Here is a 21,504-nt window from a genome sequence, read left to right as displayed (position 1 = left end):
ATATCATTTATGGAGAGGTTTTTACCTGCCTGCCTACGGTAGTGTAGAGTGCCTAAAATAGAACTTGAGAGCTGAATGTATAAACCCAGAAGTCCAAAATGAGTCCCCTGTCTACAACGCACCTTCAAGTGGAGGCTGAAGAAGAACTACCTTTGCCCACAGCACATACCTTTATATTTGTGGGTAAAGGCACTGCTGTTCATTTAAAATCAAGCCATTTTTTTCAATTTTCTACAACAACATATCAGTCGATGTGTACATTTGGACATTTGAAATGATTATATTGCCAAGATACCACTTTGATGGACAGCGATGAAGAACGGAGAGTTTCAGTAAACAGAAAGTACCAACCACAGCAGTCTCATTTCACATTGTTTCCACTTCCTGCCATTGACCTATTACAATCAGAGCTTGCTCAACGTGGAGCTTTCTATCTGTTGCTCAATCTCTTCTCTGCTTGTGTCTGTTTTGAGCATTTCTCAAGTCCTGCAATCACTGAAACTTAGCATTAACAACAAGGAGAGCATGAGTTGACAGTTGGGCCTGGAATAATAATAATCCCAGAAGATAATATTGTTCTGTGTTTTGATTTTCCTTCTGTGAATCTAGGTCTGGTCTCCAAGGACACATCATATGGCCTCTGGGGCGATTATCTTATGACAATGCGTCTACTGAAGTTATTTTAATGCGCAAAGAGTTTAAAGCAAATACTGTAGTGTAGAATAAGGGCTGTGGTACTAGAGTTGTAGCTAACTCCAAGGTATTAGATTTGATTCCCGTGTGGGAAACAGATTTTATTAACCCTTGAGCAAAGCACTTAACCTGAATTGCTTTGGTAAATATCCAGCTGCATTAATGGACTATATGTAATGTAAAAAGTGTAAGTTGCTCTGGATAAGAGCTTATGATAAATTGTAAACAAGTCTCTTACGAATAAGCGTAGGTCCCATTAGCAGGTTTATGTCGGTATGGTTCTGGTATTCATCCTTCCAGAGCTCTTAGGTGCCATGATATACTACCATCGGTGACCATGTGCTCCACTTTGTGCATTCGGTGAAAACATTTTAGTATATAAATAAGAGTCTTTGCTTACTTCTTGCTTTTTATTGCAAACATTGTTAGGAGTCTGAAAACAGTTCAAATTCATGAATTAAATCGTTCATATCTTTGTCCACTGCGATTACCGTGCATTGCAATCTGCAGAGTACAAATATGAGACCTGCCAATCGAACCAAACCCGCGGGTGGCGAACGAAGAGGGAGCTGATGAGTCAGTCCAGATTCTGCCTCTTGTGTTTAGACGGGTCTGCCACTGAGATGAGGGGGAGATGTGGCAGACAAAATTTTTTCTCACGCACTGGCTCTGGGGCATGTGTGTGAACGCAAGTGGGTGTGAAGCCATTTCTCATACGTTTCCGTGATAGAACACATTTATAATACCTGGTGGGTTCTTGCTTTTGTACAAACAACCTCAAATATGGCTGTGAGAACGTCGCCACATGGCATACTTAAAAACACAATGGGCTACAGAGAGAGTGAAATGAAAAAGTCATTTTCATAGACAAATAGACAGTTTAGGTTTCACAGAGAAGTACATACATCAAAAAATATGATTTTCAACTTTATGGGCTCTTTTTTTTTACTTTATTAGCTTGTATAATTGCTTTTTGGAGACTGCGCTACACTTACTGACATTGTGTACCTGAAACATCATAAGCAGGTTCATGTAAAAGCTTGAAAAGGAGGCATGATCAAAGGGCAAAGGAAGAATAAACAATACATAGAAACACCACACAATAAATAAACTGTTCAGGACGTATTTGCCACAGCGAGAGCAACAGAATCATTTATAAGCCCCTGTACAGAGGGCATGCAGAGAATCACGAGGGTGGAAGGTGTCCAGTGAAGGGGCTGCTACTGAATTTACAGAATTCTGTAGAACATCTGAGTGAGATATTCAAGCCTCCTAGACTCCTCATAAAAACCTCAGTCATTGCATCATTATGTACATTATAGCCTTGAATGAACTTAGACCCCAACAGTACGGGCAGAGGAAAGATATTTACTCTGCTGTTATTCGTCTGTTCTGTTTACGATGGAAAAGAAGGCCCTTGTTCCAGCGTTCAAAGACCAAACGACAGGTGGACAAACTCCTCGAGCAAAGAATGCGCTGCATAAATGATGTCATCCGTCCTCGCTGGTCTGCACGGCAAAGTAGTCGACCGATTCATACACCGCGACAGCACACTGCAGCAGAGGAAACAAACAGGAACAGTCGGTGAGGATCAGGTGCACGTCACACACACAAAAGAGAGCGCTGGCCTGGTCAACCTTCAACCCGCAGTTCCGTGACAGTGCAGCCGCCGAGGGGCCTGCTTTCTTCTGAGATGGGCCTGACCGCGCCTCCCTCCACCACATTTTCCACACCGCGTGCATGCGCAGCGAACGCGTTTGACGAAAAAAACCCCGACCCACTTCTCGCAAAAAAGGCCCTTTGGGCATTTTTTTACTGCGAGTGCTCGCTATTCAGTGTTCACCTCAGAGTTCACTGTCCTTTTATTACATGGACACAGTACGGAGAAGGTCAATTCAGGGCCCAAACCTTTCCTTAAATTGTAACATTTTCAAACTTTTATTTATTTATTTATAATTTTTTCTAACTTTTCATTTCTCTCCATGGTCTCCATGACTTAAATTCACCGTTGAAAATGAATGCCAAATTGCTTTGGGTGAATTGCTCGGCGCATAGTTAAGGTGCAATCCAAACTACTCATTTTAACATGCATTTAGAATTTCCAGCAAGTATATATAATTCATTTCTTGTTTTTGACTTGGCTGTTGACTGAAAAATAGAGATCACTCAGTCGTTATCTTCAATAACTCCACTGAGGATTGTTTAAACTGTATTTCTGCTCACTGAGGCTCATTAAATTACGCAAATAGTATTTATATGAACTTACAGAATTAACACTAATTTTTTAATTAGTTAATTAATTAAAGTTTCAGTAAACAAAATAAAAAACTAACATACAATACAGATGAGATTAGCTGCATCAGGTGTGCTTGAGATGGAGTCCGGCTGGGGGTAACCGAGGGGAAGTTTGGGAGCCACTGATATGGACTATTATATGCAGTAACTTATATATTGAAAAAAAAAACACCTTAATCTGCCTTGGTTTTACCAGTGCCAGATATTACTGTAGTTACTGTCACGTTCAAATATTTGCCATATTGAAGCCAACTTGTAGTTATCCAGCATGCACTGAAGCCGAACAAAAAACAGGAACTATAGCACACTGCAGTTCCACAAATTGCCCCTGCATTGCAACATGAGTATCCACACTCTTGCTGAAGCAGCAGGTGGTTTGACAATGAAGGGCAGGGATCTGACAAAGACTCACCCATTGTGTGGAGCCGTGGGAAGACCCGGTCGAACCAGCTTCATTCTCTGCCAAGCCTATTTCACCCTCCATTATCTCCTCTCCCTCTTCATGGGGTACTTCATGTATGACCATGCCCACCTTTCCGGAGGCTTGGTCTGCGAACACACACACACACATGCATAAACGTACGCACGCATGCACGCACGCACGCACGCACACACACACACGCACACATGCATAAGCACATGTGCATGTATGCACACACACACGTGCGCGCATGCACAGACACACACACATGCACGCACATGCACACACACACACACACACGCACACGTGCATAAGCACATGTGCATGTATGCACGCACGCACACACATACACGTGCACACATGCACACACGCACACAAACACAAATGGACACACAAAAACAGAGACAAAGAGAGGGATTACACATGCACACATACAAACACAGGTGCACTAAAAGGTATACAAATAGGCAACAACATTAAAACAAACAGGCGTGTGCACTTTGTCTTTGTACAGACCAAAAAGCCCTTGGGTATCACATTCCACTTCATCAGTTCACTGCATCATACATTCACACACGTACACATCATTTTAAAAAATTTAACTCTCTCTGCATTATAATGTGTGCTAATGTGATCAGAGTCACTGTTAAAGCTAGTTTAAACATGGTAGTAGTTAAGCGTGCAAAATTATTGCTTTAAGAACCTTGTGTTTGCAGTAATAACATCAAAATCACTGGAGTGTTGCAATGTTGTAACAATCGATGTCTAATCACAAAAATGCTTGTGTTTGTGCGACCACACCCTGTTTGCACTGCACACCCCTGGTAATGCTCAGAGGGACTAGCAGTGCAGCAAGTGCAGCAGTGCAAAATCCACATGCTGAGCAGTGCACAGGAAGACAAGAGCTGAGAGCACAGACAGGACAGAACATGACCCTGCAATCCCACTATTATTACCAGAGCCAGTTTAAGGCATTGATAGGCAACATCGCCTAGTCCCTCCCCGAACCCCCCGGTCTGCAATTTCAAGCCCCCAACACCCCCCTCCTTGTTTGGGTAGGACATGGGCCTTTAAAGAAAATTTGACCCAGGGCCTCCAGTAGTTCAGAGTTAGCCCTGATTATCATCATCCACTATTTCATAAATTAATAATACACCTTCATATCAGAATCAGTCTCAGGTCACCGTTTCCATCTTTAGGAAAAGCCAGCAACCAGGTTCTATGCATTTTTTTGTTTAGTTTGCCTGAAGACAGGTGTTCGAAAGTCTTTGGATAGAAGCATGTAATGCAGGGTTGCTGATAATTATCTTTTAACATTTACACAATGCCATTTTGTCCCAGCAAACACATAAAAATGAACGCATGAGTGGATAAATAAATAAATAAATAGAGCATTCCCAAGCTTAAGCTTACAGTATGCCAGAGAACATGTGACTATGAAAAAATGGGTATTCAATTTTTTAAAAAATTGTTTTGTTTGTTTATTAGGATATTTGTGGTGCCATATCTTAAGCTACAGCATCTGGGAAATTACTTAAGTGGTTACATATTCTCCTTATAAGTACAGTGCTACAGAATATTACAAGGTAGCCCAGGTTTTTGTATGGATAATGCGCAGCACATTCACAATCAAGCCCCACTTCTGAGTGAAAAATCAAATCTGTCACTGATAGAGCAAAAATAAGAATGAATTAAAAAAGGTTTTTTTTTTTTTTACCAGGGTAAGGCATCAGTTTCTTCTTTCTCCAGTAACACAGAAAGGCACACAGGCAGATGGCTCCCATCACCACTGCTAATGGGATCAGGAAGTTTTTGACAGCCATGGAGTTCAGATGTTCAGCTGCAGAGTCAAATGAAGCATCAACCTTCCATTGGTCCCTACTGACCCATGATGTGTAGGTCTAGTAACCACATCTACTGGTGGTCATTGAATGGTTAAACTTCTATGGGGTAAAATGAATTCTTTCTCTTGAAAACATCTTGGCTCATTAATTCCTAAACGTGTCTCCACCCTTAATTGTCATCATTGTTGCATTTTCAATATCAGGTTTGGTCTTTTTGATTATATGTGCTGTAAAACACCAGAATTTTTCAAACAGTCATTGATTAACTGTCTTTTACTACATCAACAAGTTAGATTTTACATTTTAGATGATTATCTTACCCAGAACGACTTATAGTATTTTCTCGACATTAATATATGCAGCTGAATATTTAACTGAAACAACTCAGGTCAAGTACCATTCTAAAGAGTTTAACAGCAGTGACCCAACCAGGAAGCCCAGTTCTCTAACCATTATGCTAGACTCTACCCATCCCTACTCACTGTACTGCGTTTACAGCATGCTATGCACACCTGTGGATGGATTACGTGTCCTTGTCACTGTTAGTTGAGTTCCAGACCCATTGCCAGTTCCCAAAACATCAGGCTACTCTGCCCCCATCCTTCCTGCGCTCTGTTTACAGCATGTCATACTCACCTTCGGATGAATTGTTAATCCCATTCACTGTTAGTTGAGTTCCAGACCCACTGCCTTCTTTATACATGGGAATATCGATATAGATATTACAGAGGTATACACCTGTATCGTTTGTAGATACTCTTGAAATAGTAAACTTGGAACAGTTTCCAGAAATATAAGAACTGTATTTATCCTTCCTTTCACTGGTTACATTGTCTTTCCCATGCACAGTATTTATTATAACACTAGATGTGTTAGTCTTCTTCCAATGCACTCGCACACGCTGCATACTCAGAGTCCCCCCCCAGCAGCACAGCATTTGAGCCATCTCCCCCTCCTTCACGGTCATACTGGGAGGGGACTGGGTCACAGTTAAGGCCTCATTATTGCCTGTGTGGGGAAAATTACAGTATAAGCCATAAAACACACACAATAAATCCAAAAAGAAGTATGGCAACTTAAAAAAACACCAAAATATCCAGGCTATTTGAAAATGTATCGCACAAAATGTATCGCACAAAATGCATTTGAAAATGTATTTGAAACTCCCCACCAAAAATGTAAAAAAAAATAAAAATAAATAAATAAAATAGATTACATGGAGATCTAACAAAATTGATTAGACTGACCATATAATAATCAAAGTTTACCTCCTCCTTTGAGAGGGTCCATAGCTAACAGCAAAATGCCAAGAGATACGCAAACATGCTTACAGCACCCATTGTGTATGTGTGTGTGTGTGTGTGTGTGTGTGTGTCTGTGTGTCTCTCATGTGAATGCAGAAGGAGCCCATGGGATGAACTCACCGCAGGAGGAGAGGAAGGACAGGATGAGACAGCAGAGGAGGACAGTGAGATGGGACATGTCTCCGCGCCGTCGTGAGCGCTCAGTGCACAGCCGCGGGTCTCTGAGTCTCAGACGCACGGGCCCCGCTGGAGTCATCTTCCTCTCGCAGTCACTCAGATAACCACAGCTTAGCCCCTCCCTCTCTCTCTGTCTTACACTCATGCACACTCACACACGTAAAATCTCTCTACACATATGTATGTACACAAGCACATGCAAAAAACACACTGTATCGTATGTTACTACAGCACTATTTCTCTCTCTTTCCTTTTACACACTAATACATTTTGAATCAAAAAAACTATAAATATCACAGCCACTTCCTGTTACTTTTCCATCTTAATAATAGTCAGGCTCTTCTTCTGACTCACTTTGTCACACACAGATTGTTATCATCATCCGTCATCATCTCCTCCTTGTCCACCCTTAATAACAACTGAGCTAATTAACCTATAGGTTCACTTATACCCAGTAAATTATACACAAAGAAATGCTTATCTTCACCAAAAATCTAAAACATGTCATTTCCTCATTTCCGTCATTATGGACAGACTGGAGGAGATCAGCATAAAATGTGTTACGATATCAGTCTCTCAAGCAGATTGCAGAAACAATGCAATACAGTACCGTGCAGTATTAAAGTATTAAATTGTACATTAACATACAATTCTGCTGTTTTTATTGGTCACATCCATTACAATTTTTTTTACAAAGGTGTAAAAAATAAAAGAAAGTGTAATAAGGATAAAAAAATATGCTGTTGTCATACAGCACATTGACAGGTCACATCACAGCTGTTACTGTGGAACAAAAAACTCAGGGTAACCCTGCATTTTGAAGAGGTGTCAAAATGTCCTAAGGAGGTGTCACTAAAAGTGCCGCAAATTACTGTGAGCGTGGGTAGGTTCTGATGAGAAAAAAAGCAGCAACTTCCTTCATGTGCTGCAGAGGAGAAGGTTTGCCAGTCCGCACTCTCCAGAATTGATAGAGGAGGTTTGCAGCAATGAGCTTGATTTACAAATACACTATTAATATACATTAACTCTTCAGATGCTGGTAAAATTTGAAAATATTCTGCAGATCCCTGAGGATTTTGAGCCAAACATGTCCCTAACCAAAAGTGGCTGCCAAAAGAAATCATAACAAAATGGTACATGAAGTAAGAATTGTGTTCTGATTGTTTCAAAATGAAAGGCTTATTTTTTTAAAATGTGAGTAATCTGAAAGATTTTTCTTACTGGCAGTCAACTCATTATCTGGCCCATGTATGAAGAGTAAGTCACTGATAACACAGCCCAATCTGTGAAATCAGTGACTTACGTTTCATACCTGGATCAATGTATGATGCCACGGTAATTCCCCACACTCTTCAGTCTTGGTTTGGGACACCCGAGGAAGGAGCGGAGCAGGGAACCCCAATACTTCCGTCCGCCACCTCAGCATCTGCAGGTGCTGCAGCCTCCAGGAGCAAAGTGGAAGACTCATTCAGAGCTTCACCTTCCTCTTCATCCTCTTTTACAGAACCTTCCTGAACCTTGTTCTCTGGAGCTGAGATACAGATGAACAAATCATGCACATAAGCTCGATGAAAAAGAAGGGTTTTTAGATCCAAGTGCTAAGGAGTTCAGCTCCAAGGGCCTTTTTACAGTTTTGCGTTTTTGTTCTACTGCAGGTGCATTTGTGAAAAGGAATAGCTCAAACAATTAATCCAGGGTACATTACATATTTATGGACATAAAGTGCCTACAAAGTGTGAAATCAATGCTGCTGAGGTGTGGCAGTACAGTGTAATAGTTAGGAAACTGGGTTGTAACTCAGGGGTGGGTTTGAGGGCCTGACACAATCCAAAATGTTATGTAGTGCAGTGCATCCACACACAGCAGAGCCAAAATGTCAGCATGTGCTCCTCATTATGTTTCATTAGATTTTTAGAACAGGGTAACTTGTTGTGTTGGGTGGCTGAGAGCATGGAGTACCTGGAGCTTTCGTCTCAGTCCTGCACATGCAGAACACGGCCATCAGGAGGGTGAGAAAAGGCAGACATCGCAAGATGAAAATTACAGCTTCCTCCAAGCCGTCTCCAGCTTTATCCACGCTGCCTCCGGCTTCCTTCACTTTGCCTCCAGCTTCCTTCACTTTGCCTCCAGCTTCCTGTACACTGCCTCCATCTTCCTTCACTTTGTCTCCAGCTTTCTGTACACTCCCTCCAGCTTCCTTCACTTTGTCTCCAGCTTCCTTCACTTTGCCTCCAGCTTCCTTCACTTTGCCTCCAGCTTCCTGTACACTCCCTCCAGCTTCCTTCACTTTGCCTCCAGCTTCCTGTACACTCCCTCCAGCTTCCTTCACTTTGTCTCCAGCTTCCTTCACTTTGCCTCCAGCTTCCTGTACACTCCCTCCAGCTTCCTTCACTTTGTCTCCAGCTTCCTTCACTTTGTCTCCAGCTTCCTTCACGCCGCCTCCAGCTTCCTCTGTTGGTGCAACGAGAAGCATTGTTCCCATAGACAATCAAGCAGGTCACACAAAACTGACATAGGCAAACACATACAATATACAAAATACATGCTGGTAATACATCTAAATTTCCGAGCTGAAGAGCAAGCATGTAACATCCAACCTCCTACCCATCCTCACAGGCTACAGCAGGTTAATTAAAGTTCCTGAAGTTTTACTAAAACAATCAGAACAATGGCCAAGTGTCAGTGTCTATTGCACATGCAAGATGTACAATGATAGGGAAATAGGTAATAAACATGATCCCCAACATCCTAAATGTGGTCCACTTGCAGAAACTGGTTTTCATTTAAAAACGTGAAGCCCCAATCAGGAATCAACCCTACCTCAGAGTTAGAAGCCAAGTTCCCGAACCAATATTGTACACTCTCCCCATCCCTACCCACGGTACTGTGCTTGCAGCATGCTATACACACCTGTGGATGGATTACGTGTCCTTTTCACTGTTAGTTGAGTTCCAGACCCATTGCCTTCTTTATAAACAGGAATATCGATATGGATATTACAGAGGTATACACCTGCATCATTTGTAGATACACTTGAAATAGTAAACTTGGAACAGGTTTCAGAAATATAAGAACTGTATTTCTCCTTCTTTACATGGGCTTCTTTGTCTTTGTAATGCACAGTATTTATTATATCACTAGATGTGTTAGTCTTCTTCCAATGCACTCGCACACGCTCCATATTCAGAGTCCCCCCCCAGCAGCACAGCATGTGAACCATCTTCCCCTCCTTCACAGTTATACTGGGAGGGGACTGGGTCACAGTTAAGGCCTCATTATTGCCTGTGTGGAGAAGACGGAAATTTAGGTAAATGTCACTTCATCAGCATCAGTGTTCAATGATGTGATTTGGAATCAGACCGGGGTCAAATACATATTTGTTTTGAATTCAAATAGTTTTCTAAGCTTTACTGATTTCGTCTGGTGTATTGAACCCGATGAAACAAATACGTATTTGAACCAGGTCTGCTTGGAATTAGTGTTTGTGTTGTGTGCTGTCTCTCTGCTTTCTCACTATAAAATCACAGCTCCTGGACCTGTCATCCAATGTACTATAAACACCATAAAACACACACAACACACAAAATTAAGCATGTCAGCTTTTAAAAATCACCAAAATATCCAGGCTGTCCAATAATATAATATATAACAATATATATAATAATATATTTATATGTCCCCATGAAAAAATGTAAAAATATAAGAAACTAGATTATATTGAAATATAAAAAATAAATTATACTGATAATGTAACTAAGTTTAGAGACCTTTCTTTTTACCATGAGTGCATTTCTTTTTACCATGATTGCATGAATAACAGTCAGGGTGGTTTAAACTCCAAAGCACCCTGACTGCAAAAGTCCATAACAATTTAGCTTTACCCGATGCAAGAGGGAATTTTTTTTCCGGAATTATTAATGCTACTATGAACAAGTTTACAGTCAATGTGTTTAAAGTTCTGCTTGCAATTTGGAAAATACGGATACTTCAGAATCATTTTCTGATCAGTTAAGTAAAAACACTACTTTTTTGAACGCACAAAATAAAGCCTGACGCCCTTCTAATAGGAAGAACAAGCTACCACACAAGAACGTGGTAACTTTTTACCACAAAAAGCAATTTGAATAAAGAGCCATACTTACAAGAGGCCTTACAAAAGAGGCCAAAAAAAATAAAAGCACTCTGAAGCACATTCTGAAGAACAGACATAACTGCCACTCCGTTTAATTTGCTGAGGATCAATCATTTGATCTCATTAACTGACACTGCGCAGTTACAACTTATGGGTGAGGCTGCGCATGCGTCTTTGTTTTAGCGCTAGTTTATCACACTTCTGTCACAAATCAAAAAACTACAGGAAAATAACGGGGAACACAGGGTAAGGTCATAGGGAAAAGCATGGTCTCCAGCTACCTAAATGTGATCTACCTCCAGAATTTTTGCAGTTTAAAACTCCAAACATGGCCCCAGATTGAAGGAGGGTGGTGTGCAGAATTAAAGATTGGCTTTTTAAATAAAAGTGCACCTGCCCAAACAACAGGAAGAGGCAACCATTTTCAGTGCAGTGGCGAAACAGGAAATCAACCACTCAACCAAACATTTTATATTTTCTTAGCACACAAGAGCCATCTTACAATGCTCCAAGCAAAACCAAAACTGGCAAAGCAATTGCAGCAAAAATAAAATAAAATTTTAAAAAATGGTGCCGATCAAGCAGATAAACACGTTGTATAATTACTTTGTCTTCAGGTACCTGCAGAACTGCATGTCATAAAAAGTGAACAGACTGCATGGTAACATCTTTATTTGAAGGAGATATTTACAAAAGGCAAGGTTTGCATAAGATCAAAAATAACAATTACACTGAAGCGGTCAGGATTTTTACTTTTGGCAATGAATGAGCTGTCGGGAACTCCAAACTGGGTGGAGCTAACACTCGCCAACAATATTCCTCTTACTTGAACCATTCGTAGGATTTTTATATGTGTGGCCATTTTTCTCCCACAAGTCAGAGATTTGACCGCCCATTTTAATTCCTCCCCCAACAGAGTTCAAGAAGTGTCACTCCCCAAGCAGCAGTTTAAAGGAAGGCGTTACGATTTTTATCATCTTCAAAGACCATGAATTCAGCGATCAGGCGATTATTTGAAGCGGATGAAGAAGGTTCTGATTTCCTTTGGCGACACTGTTACGCTGAAGTCATCGGTTACTCCACATCGAGAGCAAGCCGCCGCTGAAACAGAAACGCACACAAACCGTTCAGCTTCTCGAAGGCTACTGTTTCAAAGGCTACAAGTCTCTCGCACTTTACACTGTACCAGTGTTAATTGGGTTCGCAAGATCACTTCTTATTTCTATCATTTAAATATCAGTTTGCACATCGGATGTTCTGATCTGAATTTAAAAGCCGTCAGACAGGTCATGCTTAGTTGAACGCACGCTGCAGAAAAAACAGGATGTTGAAGGGCAGTGCTAAAATCTAACAGCAACTAATTTTGGCACAGACAGTATTGCCTAAACATTGCCCTCAAGACTAATTCAACAAATTCACACTATATTGCATAAACAGCCGATTAAACTTGTTATATTATGACCGATAGCTCTTTTTATAAATTTTTTTTTATTTTTTTAAAGGAGCACAGACCGTCCACCCTGCGTAGGTTTCTTCTTTTTTTTTTTTCTTTTTTTTCAACTTGATGGGCGAAAGCAGTAAGACTTTACTGCTTTTATTTTTATTTTACCCCATTCATTTTATTACAGTAAGTAATCAGGATTCTACTTAACAAAATGGTAGCGGTGGGTTAACACAGGAACCTCCACCCGCACCGGCCCTTTCGACTGCACCAGATATTGAAGCGATTATAGATATCTCACAGACATTGAAATGGCTTTGGGGTCAAGGGTGCGGCTGCTGATGTACACGGGACCATTCACTTTGTGTTCCTGCAAGGACAGCAGGTGGTTCTCAAACTTGGCCCTGTGCACCCACATCATCTGGGTTTCTTTTCCAGCCAATCTCTTGCTCAGTAAAGGTTGTTGAATTTGTTTGTGTGAATTAATTTATAATTGCGTTTGAATTCTTTCATTTTTTTTTCTTATACACAAAGAAATACTTATCTTCACCAAAAATCTAAAACATGTCATTTCCTCATTTCCGTCATTATGGACAGACTGGAGGAGATCAGCATAAAAGGTGTTATGAAATCAGTCTCTCAAGCAGATTGCAGAAACAATGAAATACAGTACTGTGCAGTATTAAAGTATTAAATTGTACATTAACATACAATTCTGCTGTTTTTATTGGTCACATCCATTACAATTTTTTTACAAAGGTGTAAAAAATAAAAGAAAGTGTAATACGGTTACAAACATATGCTGTTGTCATACAGCACATTAAACAGGTCACATCACAGCCATTACTGTGGAACAAAAAACTCAGGGTAACCCTGCATTTTGAAGAGGTGTCAAAATGTCCTAAGGAGGTGTCACTAAAAGTGCCGTAAATAACTGTGAGCGTGGGTAGGTTCTGATGAGAAAAAAAGCAGCAACTTCCTTCATGTGCTGCAGAGGAGAACGTTTGCCAGTCCGCACTCTCCAGAATTGATAGAGGAGGTTTGCAGCAATGAGCTTGATTTACAAATACGCTATTAATATACATTAACGCTTCAGATGCTGGTAAAATTTGAAAATATTCTGCAGATCCCTGAGGATTTTGAGCCAAACATGTCCCTAACCCAAAGTGACTGCCAAAAGAAATCATAACAAAATGGTACATGAAGTAAGAATTGTGTTCTGAATGTTTCATAATGAAAGGCTTATTGTAAAAAAAATTTGAGTAATCTGAAAGATTTTTCTTACTGGCAGTCAACTCATTATCTGACCCATGTATGAAGAGTAAGTCACTGATAACACAGCCCAATCTGTGAAATCAGTGACTTACATTTCATACCTGGATCAATGTATGTTGCCACGGTAATTCTCCACACTCTTCAGTCTTGGTTTGGGACATCCGAGGAAGGAGCGGAGCAGGAAACCCCAATATTTCCGTCTGCCACCTCAGCATCTGCAGGTGCTGCGGCCTCCAGGAGCAAAGTGGAAGACTCATTCAGAGCTTCGTCTTCCTCTTCATCCTCTTTTACAGAACCTTCCTGAACCTTGTTCTCTGGAGCTGAGATACAGATGAACAAATCATGCACATAAGCTCAATGAAAAAGAAGGGTTTTTAGATCCAAGTGCTAAGGAGTTTAGCTCCAAGGGCCTTTTTACAGTTTCGCGTTTTTGTTCTACTGCAGGTGCATTTGTGAAAAGGAATAGCTCAAACAATGAATCCAGGGTACATTACATATTTATGGACATGAAGTGCCTACAAAGTGTGAAATCAATGCTGCTGAGGTGTGGCAGTACAGTGTAATATTTAGGAAACTGGGTTGTAACTCAGGGGTGGGTTTGAGGGCCTGACACAATCCAAAATGTTATGTAGTGCAGTGCATCCACACACAGCAGAGCCAAAATGTCAGCATGTGCGCCTCGTTATGTTTCATTTGATTTTTAGAACAGGGTAACTTGTTGTGTTGGGTGACAGAGAGCATGGAGTACCTGGAGCTTTAGTCTCAGTCCTGCACCGGTAGAACACGGCCATCAGGAGGGTGAGAAAAGGCAGACATCGCAAGATGAAAATTACAGCCTCCATCACGCTGTCACCGGCTGCCTCCGCTGCTGCAACAAGAAGCAGTAGATTATCATTGTTCCCATAGACAATCTGCCTTGCAGCAGGTCACACAAAACTGACATAGGCAAACATAGAATATACAAAACACATGCAGGTAATACTAATATCTAAATTTCAGGGCAGAAGCGCAAGCATGTAACATCCAACCACCTACCCATCCTCCCAGACTACAGAAGGTTAATTAAAGTTCCTGAAGTTTTAGCAAAACAATCAGAACAATGGCCAATGGCCGTCAGTGTCTAATGCATATGCTAGATGTACAAGGATGAGGAATTAGGGAATTAATAAGATCCCCAAGATCCTAAATGTGATCCACTTGCAGAAACTGGTTTTCATTTTAAAGCTTGAAGTATGCCCCAAATCAGTAATCAACCCTACCTCAGAGTTAGAAGCCCAGTTCCCTAACCATTATGCTACACTCTCCCCATCCCTACTCACTGTACTGCGTTTACAGCATGCTATGCACACCTGTGGATGGATTACGTGTCCTTTTCACTGTTAGTTGAGTTCCAGACCCATTGCCAGTTCCCAAAACATCAGGCTACTCTGCCCCCATCCCTCCTGTGCTCTGTTTACAGCATGTCATACTCACCTTCGGATGAATTGTTAATCCTATTCACTGTTAGTTGAGTTCCAGACCCCTGGCCTTCTTTATGTATGGGAATTTCGATATGGATATTACAGAAGTATACACCTGTATCGTTTGTAGATACATTTGAAATATTAAACTCGGAACAGTTTCCAGAAATACAAGAACTGTATTTATCCTTCCTTTCACAGGTTGCATTGTCTTTCTCATGCAAAGTATTTATTATATCACTAGATGTGTTAGTCTTGTTCCATCGCACTCGCACACGCTCGATATTGGGAGTCCCCCCCCAGCAGCACAGCATTTGAGCCATCTCACCCTCCTTCACAGTTATACTGGGAGGGGACTGGGTCACAGTTAAGGCCTCATTATTGCCTGTGTGGGGAAAATTACAGTATAAGCCATAAAACACACACAATAAATCCAAGAAGAAGTATGGCAACTTAAAAAAACACCAAAATATCCAGGCTGTTTAAAAATGTATCGCAAAAAATATATACAAACTCCCCACCAAAAATGTAAAAATAAATAAATAAATAAAATAGATTACATAGAGATCTAACAAAATTGATTAGACTGACGATATAATAATCAAAGTTTACCTCCTCCTTTGAGAGGGTCCATAGCTAACAGCACAGTGCCAAGAGATACGCAAACATGCTTACAGCACCCGTTGTGTATGTGTGTGTGTGTGTGTGTGTGTCTGTGTGTTTCTCATGTGAATGCAGAAGGAGCCCATAGGATGAACTCACCGCAGGAGGACAGGAAGGACAGGATGAGACAGCAGAGGAGGACAGTGAGATGGGACATGTCTCCGCGCCGTCGTGAGCGCTCAGTGCACAGCCGTGAGTCTCTGAGTCTCAGACGCACGGGCCCCGCTGGAGTCATCTTCCTCTCGCAGTCACTCAGCTAACCACAGCTTAGCCCTTCCCTCTCTCTCTGTCTTACACTCACAAACACACACACACACACACACACACACACACACAAAATCTCTCTACACACATACACACTCACCGGCCACATCATTAGGTACAACTGTTCAACTGCAAACTGCACCCGTTAACACAAATATCTAATCAGCCAATCACGTGGCAGCAACTCAATGCACTTAGGCATGTAGACATGGTCAAGGCAATCTGCTGAAGTTCAAACCAAGCATCAGAATGGGGAAGAAAGGTGATTTAAGTGACTTTTAACGTGGCATGGTTGTTGGTGCCAGACAGGCTGGTTTGAGTATTTCAGAAACTGCTGATCTACTGGGATTTTCACGCACAACCATCTCTAGGGTTTACAGAGAATGGTCAGAAAAAGAGAAAATATCCAGTGAGCAGCAGTTCTATGGGCGAACATGCCTTGTTGATGGCAGAGGTCAGAGGAGAATGGCCAGACTGGTTCGAGCTGATTGAAAGGCAACTGTAACTCAAATAACCACTCGTTACAACCGAGGTATGCAGAAGAGCATGTCTCAATGCAAACCACGTCAAACCTTTAAGCAGATGGGCTACAGCAGCAGAAGACCACACCGGGTGCCACTCCTGTCACCTAATGAAGTGGCCGGTGAGTGTATGTACACAAGCACACGCAAAAAACACACAGTATCATACATTACTACAGCACTATTTCTCTCTCTTTCCTTTTACACACAAATACATTTTGAATCAAAAAAACTATAAATATCACTGCCACTTCCTGTTACTTTTCCATCTTAATAATAGTCAGGCTCTTCTTCTGACTCACTTTGTCACACACAGATTGTTATCATCATCCGTCATCATCTCCTCCTTGTCCACCCTTGATAACAACTGAGCTAATTAACCTATAGGTTCACATATACCTGGTAAATTATACACAAAGAAATGCTTATCTTCACCAAAAATCTAAAACATGTCATTTCCTCATTTCCATCATTATGGACAGACTGGAGGAGATCAGCATAAAATGTGTTACGATATCAGTCTCTCAAGCAGATTGCAGAAACAATGCAATACAGTACCGTGCAGTATTAAAGTATTAAATTGTACATTAACATACAATTCTGCTGTTTTTATTGGTCACATCCATTACCATTTTTTTACAAAGGTGTAAAAAATAAAAGAAAGTATAATAAGGTTACAAACATATGTTGTTGTCATACAGCACATTATGACAGGTCACATCACCGCCGTTACTGTGGAACAAAAAACTCAGGGTAACCCTGCATTTTGAAGAGGTGTCAAAATGTCTTAAGGAGGTGTCACTAAAAGTGCCGTAAATAACTGTGAGCGTGGGTAGGTTCTGATGAGAAAAAAAGCAGCAACTTCCTTCATGTGCTGCAGAGGAGAAGGTTTGCCAGTCCGCACTCTCCAGAATTGATAGAGGTTTGCAGCAATGAGCTTGAATTACAAATACACTATTAATATACATTAACTCTTTAGATGCCGGTAAAATTTGAAAATATTCTGCAGATCTCTAAGGATTTTGAGCCAAACATGTCCCTAAACAAAAGTGACTGCCAAAAGAAATCATAACAAAAAGGTACATGAAGTAAGAATTGTGTTCTGATTGTTTCAAAATGAAAGGCTTATTTTTTTTAAATGTGAGTAATCTGAAAGATTTTTCTTACTGGCAGTCAACTCATTATCTGGCCCATGTATGAAGAGTAAGTCACTGATAACACAGCCCAATCTGTGAAATCAGTGACTTACGTTTCATACCTGGATCAATGTATGATGCCACGGTAATTCCCCACACTCTTCAGTCTTGGTTTGGGACATCCGAGGAAGGAGCGGAGCAGGAAACCCCAATACTTCCGTCCGCCACCTCAGCATCTGCAGGTGCTGCGGCCTCCAGGAGCAAAGTGGAAGACTCGATCAGAGCTTCGTCTTCCTCTTCATCCTCTTTTACAGAACCTTCCTGAACCTTGTTCTCTGGAGCTGAGATACAGATGAACAAATCATGCACATAAGCTCAATGAAAAAGATTTTTAGCTCCAAGGGCCTTTTTACAGTTTTGCGTTTTTGTTCTACTGCAGGTGCATTTGTGAAAAGGAATAGCTCAAACAATTAATCCAGGGTACATTACATATTTATGGACATAAAGTGCCTACAAAGTGTGAAATCAATGCTGCTGAGGTGCGGCAGTACAGTGTAATAGTTAGGAAACTGGGTTGTAACTCAGGGGTGGGTTTGAGGGCCTGACACAATCCAAAATGTTATGTAGTGCAGTGCATCCACACACAGCAGAGTCAAAATGTCAGCATGTGCTCCTCATTATGTTTCATTTGATTTTTAGAACAGGGTAATTTGTTGTGTTGGGTGACTGAGAGCATGGAGTACCTGGAGCTTTAGTCTCAGTCCTGCACAGGCAGAACACGGCCATCAGGAGGGTGAGAAAAGGCAGACATCGCAAGATGAAAATTACAGCTTCCTCCAAGCTGTCTCCAGCTTTATCCACGCTGCCTCCGGCTTCCTTCACTTTGCCTCCAGCTTCCTGTACACTGCCTCCATCTTCCTGCATGTTGTCTCCAGCTTCATGTACACTGCCTCCATCTTCCTTCACTTTGTCTCCAGCTTCCTGTACACTGCCTCCAGCTTCCTTCACTTTGTCTCCAGCTTTCTTCACGCCGCCTCCAGCTTCCTCTGTTGGTGCAACAAGAAGCAGTAAATTATCATTGTTTCCATAGACAATCTGCCTTGCAGCAGGTCACACAAAACTGACATAGGCAAACATAGAATATACAAAATACATGCTGGTAATACATCTAAATTCCGAGCTGAAGAGCAAGCATGTATCATCCAACCTCCTACCCATCCTCACAGGCTACAGCAGGTTAATTAAAGTTCCTGAAGTTTTACTAAAACAATCAGAACAATGGCCAAGGGCTGTCAGTGTCTATTGCACATGCAAGATGTACAATGATAGGGAAATAGGGAATAAACACGATCCCCAACATCCTAAATGTGGTCCACTTGCAGAAACTGGTTTTCATTTTAAAACTTGAAGCCCCAATCAGGAATCAACCCTACCTCAGAGTTAGAAGCCCAGTTACCTAACCAATATCGTACATTCTCCCCATCCCTACTCACTGTACTGTGCTTACAGCATGCAATACTCACTTGTGGATGGATTACGTGTCCTTTTCACTGTTAGTTGAGTTCCAGACCCATTGCCTTCTTTATGTATGGGAATTTCGATAGTGATTTTACAGAGGTATACACCTGTATTGTTTGTAGATACACTTGAAATATTAAACTTGGAACAGTTTCCAGAAAAACAAGAACTGTATTTATCCTTTCTTTCACAGGTTGCATTGTCTTTGTAATGCATAGTATTTATTATAACACTAGATGTGTTAGTCTTGTTCCATATCACTCGCACACGCTCCATATTCAGAGTCCCCCCCCAGCAGCATTGCATGTGAACCTTCTCCCCCTCCTTCACAGTTATACTGGGAGGGGACTGGGTCACAGTTAAGGCCTCATTATTGCCTGTGTGGAGAAGAAGGAAATTTACACGTCACTTCATCAGCATTAGTGTTTAACGATGTGATTTGGAATCAGACTGGGGTCAAATACATATTTGTTTTGAATTCAAATAGTTTTCTAAGCTTTACTGATCTCGTCTGGTGTATTGAACCAGATTAAACAAATACGTATTTGAACCAGGTCTGCTTGGAATTAGTGTTTGTGTTGTGTGCTGTCTCTCTGCCTTTTCGCTATAAAATCACAGCTCCTGGACCTGTCATCCAATGTATTATAAACACCATAAAACACACAGAACACACAAAATTAAGCATGTCAGCTTTTAAAAATCACCAAAATATCCAGGCTGTCTAATAATATAATATATAACAATATATATAATAATATATTTATATGGTGAAATGTCCCCATGAAAAAATGTAAAAATCTAAGAAACTAGATTATAATATTGAAATATAAAAAATAGATTATACTGATAATGTAACTAAGTTTAGAGACTTTTCTTTTTACCATGATTGCACGAATAACAGTCAGGGTGGTTTAAACTCCAAACCACCCTGACTGCAAAAGTCCATAACAATTTAGCTTTACCAGATGCAACACTGAAACTTTTTAAGAGGTAAATTTTTTTTTCTGGAATTATTAATGTTACTATGAAAAAGTTTACAGTCAATGTGTTTAAAGTGCTGCTTGCAATTTGGAAAATACGGATACTTCAGAATCATTTTCTGATCAGTTCAGTAAAAACACAACTTTTTTTGAACGCACAAAATAAAGCCTGACGCCCTTCTAATAGGAAGAACAAGCTACCACACAAGAACGTGGTAACTTTTTACCATGAAAAGCAATTTGAATAAAGAGCCATACTTACAAGAGGCCTTACAAAAGAGGCCAAAAAAAATAAAAGCACTCTGAAGCACATTCTGAAGAACAGACATAACTGCCACTCCGTTTAATTTGCTGAGGATCAATTGTTTGATCTCATTAACCGACACTGCGCAGTTACAACCTATGGGTGAGTCTGCGCATGCGTCTTTGTTTTAGCGCTAGTTTATCACACTTCTGTCACAAATAAAAAAACTACAGGAAAATAACGGGGAACACAGGGTAAGGTCATAGGGAAAAGCATGGTCTCCAGCTACCTAAATGTGATCCACCTCCAGAATTATTGCAGTTTAAAACTCCAAACATGGCCCCAGATTGAAGGAGGATGGTGTGCAGAATTAAAGATTGGCTTTTAAAATAAAAGTGCACCTGCCCAAACAACAGGAAGAGGCAACCATTTTCAGTGCAGTGGCGAAACAGGAAATCAACCACTCAACCAAACATTTTATATTTTCTTAGCACACAAAAGAGCCATCTTACAATGCTCCAAGCAAAACTGGCAAAGCAATTGTAGCAAAAATAAAATAAAATTTTTAAAAAATGGTGGCGATCAAGCAGATAAACACGTTGTATAATTTCTTTGTCTTCAGGTACCTGCAGAACTGCATTTCATAAAAAGTGAACAGACTGCATGGTAACATCTTTATTTGAAGGAGATATTTACAAAAGGCAAGGTTTGCATAAGATCAAAAATAACAATTACACTGAAGCGGTCAGGATTTTTACTTTTGACAATGAATGATCAATGAGCTGGGTGGAGCTAACACTCGCCAACAATATTCCTCTGACTTGAACCATTCGTAGGATTTTTATGTGTGGCCATTTTTCTCCCACAAGTCAGAGATTTGACCGCCCATTTTAATTCCTCCCCCAACAGAGTTCAAGAAGTCTCACTCCCCAAGCAGCAGTTTAAAGGAAGGCGTTACGATTTTTATCATCTTCACAGAAGACGAATTCAGCGATCAGGCGATTATTTGAAGCGGATGAAGAAGGTTCTGATTTCCTTTGGCGACACAGTTACGCTGAAGTCATCGGTTACTCCACATCGAGAGCAAGCCGCCGCTGAAACAGAAACGCACACAAACCGTTCAGCTTCTCGAAGGC

General features: G+C 40.9%; 2 protein-coding genes across 6 annotated transcripts in view; both read right to left on the bottom strand.

The window, feature by feature from the left end:
- Positions 1 to 1,535: 1,535 nt before the first annotated feature.
- LOC135259339 (uncharacterized) lies at positions 1,536 to 17,418 on the bottom strand. Of its 4 annotated transcripts, none has more exons than XM_064343592.1 (5): positions 15,805 to 16,450; positions 9,645 to 10,016; positions 5,127 to 5,249; positions 3,401 to 3,537; positions 1,536 to 2,246 (listed from the first exon to the last, which is right to left on the bottom strand). In XM_064343592.1, exons 1-5 carry the CDS (start codon positions 15,938 to 15,940, stop codon positions 2,184 to 2,186), a joined length of 831 nt encoding a protein of 276 aa, XP_064199662.1. In that variant the 5' UTR covers positions 15,941 to 16,450; the 3' UTR covers positions 1,536 to 2,183. The 4 variants fall into 4 exon arrangements, with proteins under 4 accessions (XP_064199662.1, XP_064199661.1, XP_064199663.1 ...); XM_064343591.1 differs by lacking the exons at positions 9,645 to 10,016; positions 15,805 to 16,450 and adding exons at positions 5,890 to 6,261; positions 6,678 to 7,357; XM_064343593.1 differs by lacking the exons at positions 1,536 to 2,246; positions 3,401 to 3,537; positions 5,127 to 5,249; positions 9,645 to 10,016 and adding exons at positions 13,016 to 13,902; positions 14,331 to 14,450; positions 15,056 to 15,427 and having other exon boundaries at positions 15,805 to 17,418.
- The window catches only part of man2b2 (mannosidase, alpha, class 2B, member 2), a 25,197-nt gene continuing 15,214 nt past the window's right edge, over positions 11,522 to 21,504 (bottom strand). The window contains exon 19 of one of the 2 annotated variants that reach the window (XM_064343585.1): positions 11,522 to 11,967. In XM_064343585.1, coding sequence (XP_064199655.1) covers positions 11,876 to 11,967 — 92 coding nt within the window. In that variant the 3' untranslated portion in view covers positions 11,522 to 11,875. Of the gene's footprint in view, positions 11,968 to 21,028; positions 21,463 to 21,504 lie in introns of those variants that run through there. The other variant, XM_064343584.1, reaches the window with a different exon arrangement.

This window comes from Anguilla rostrata, chromosome 7 (genome assembly GCF_018555375.3).
Source record: "Anguilla rostrata isolate EN2019 chromosome 7, ASM1855537v3, whole genome shotgun sequence".
Taxonomy (NCBI): Eukaryota; Metazoa; Chordata; class Actinopteri; order Anguilliformes; family Anguillidae; genus Anguilla; species Anguilla rostrata.
This window is presented reverse-complemented; position numbering and strand designations above follow the sequence as displayed.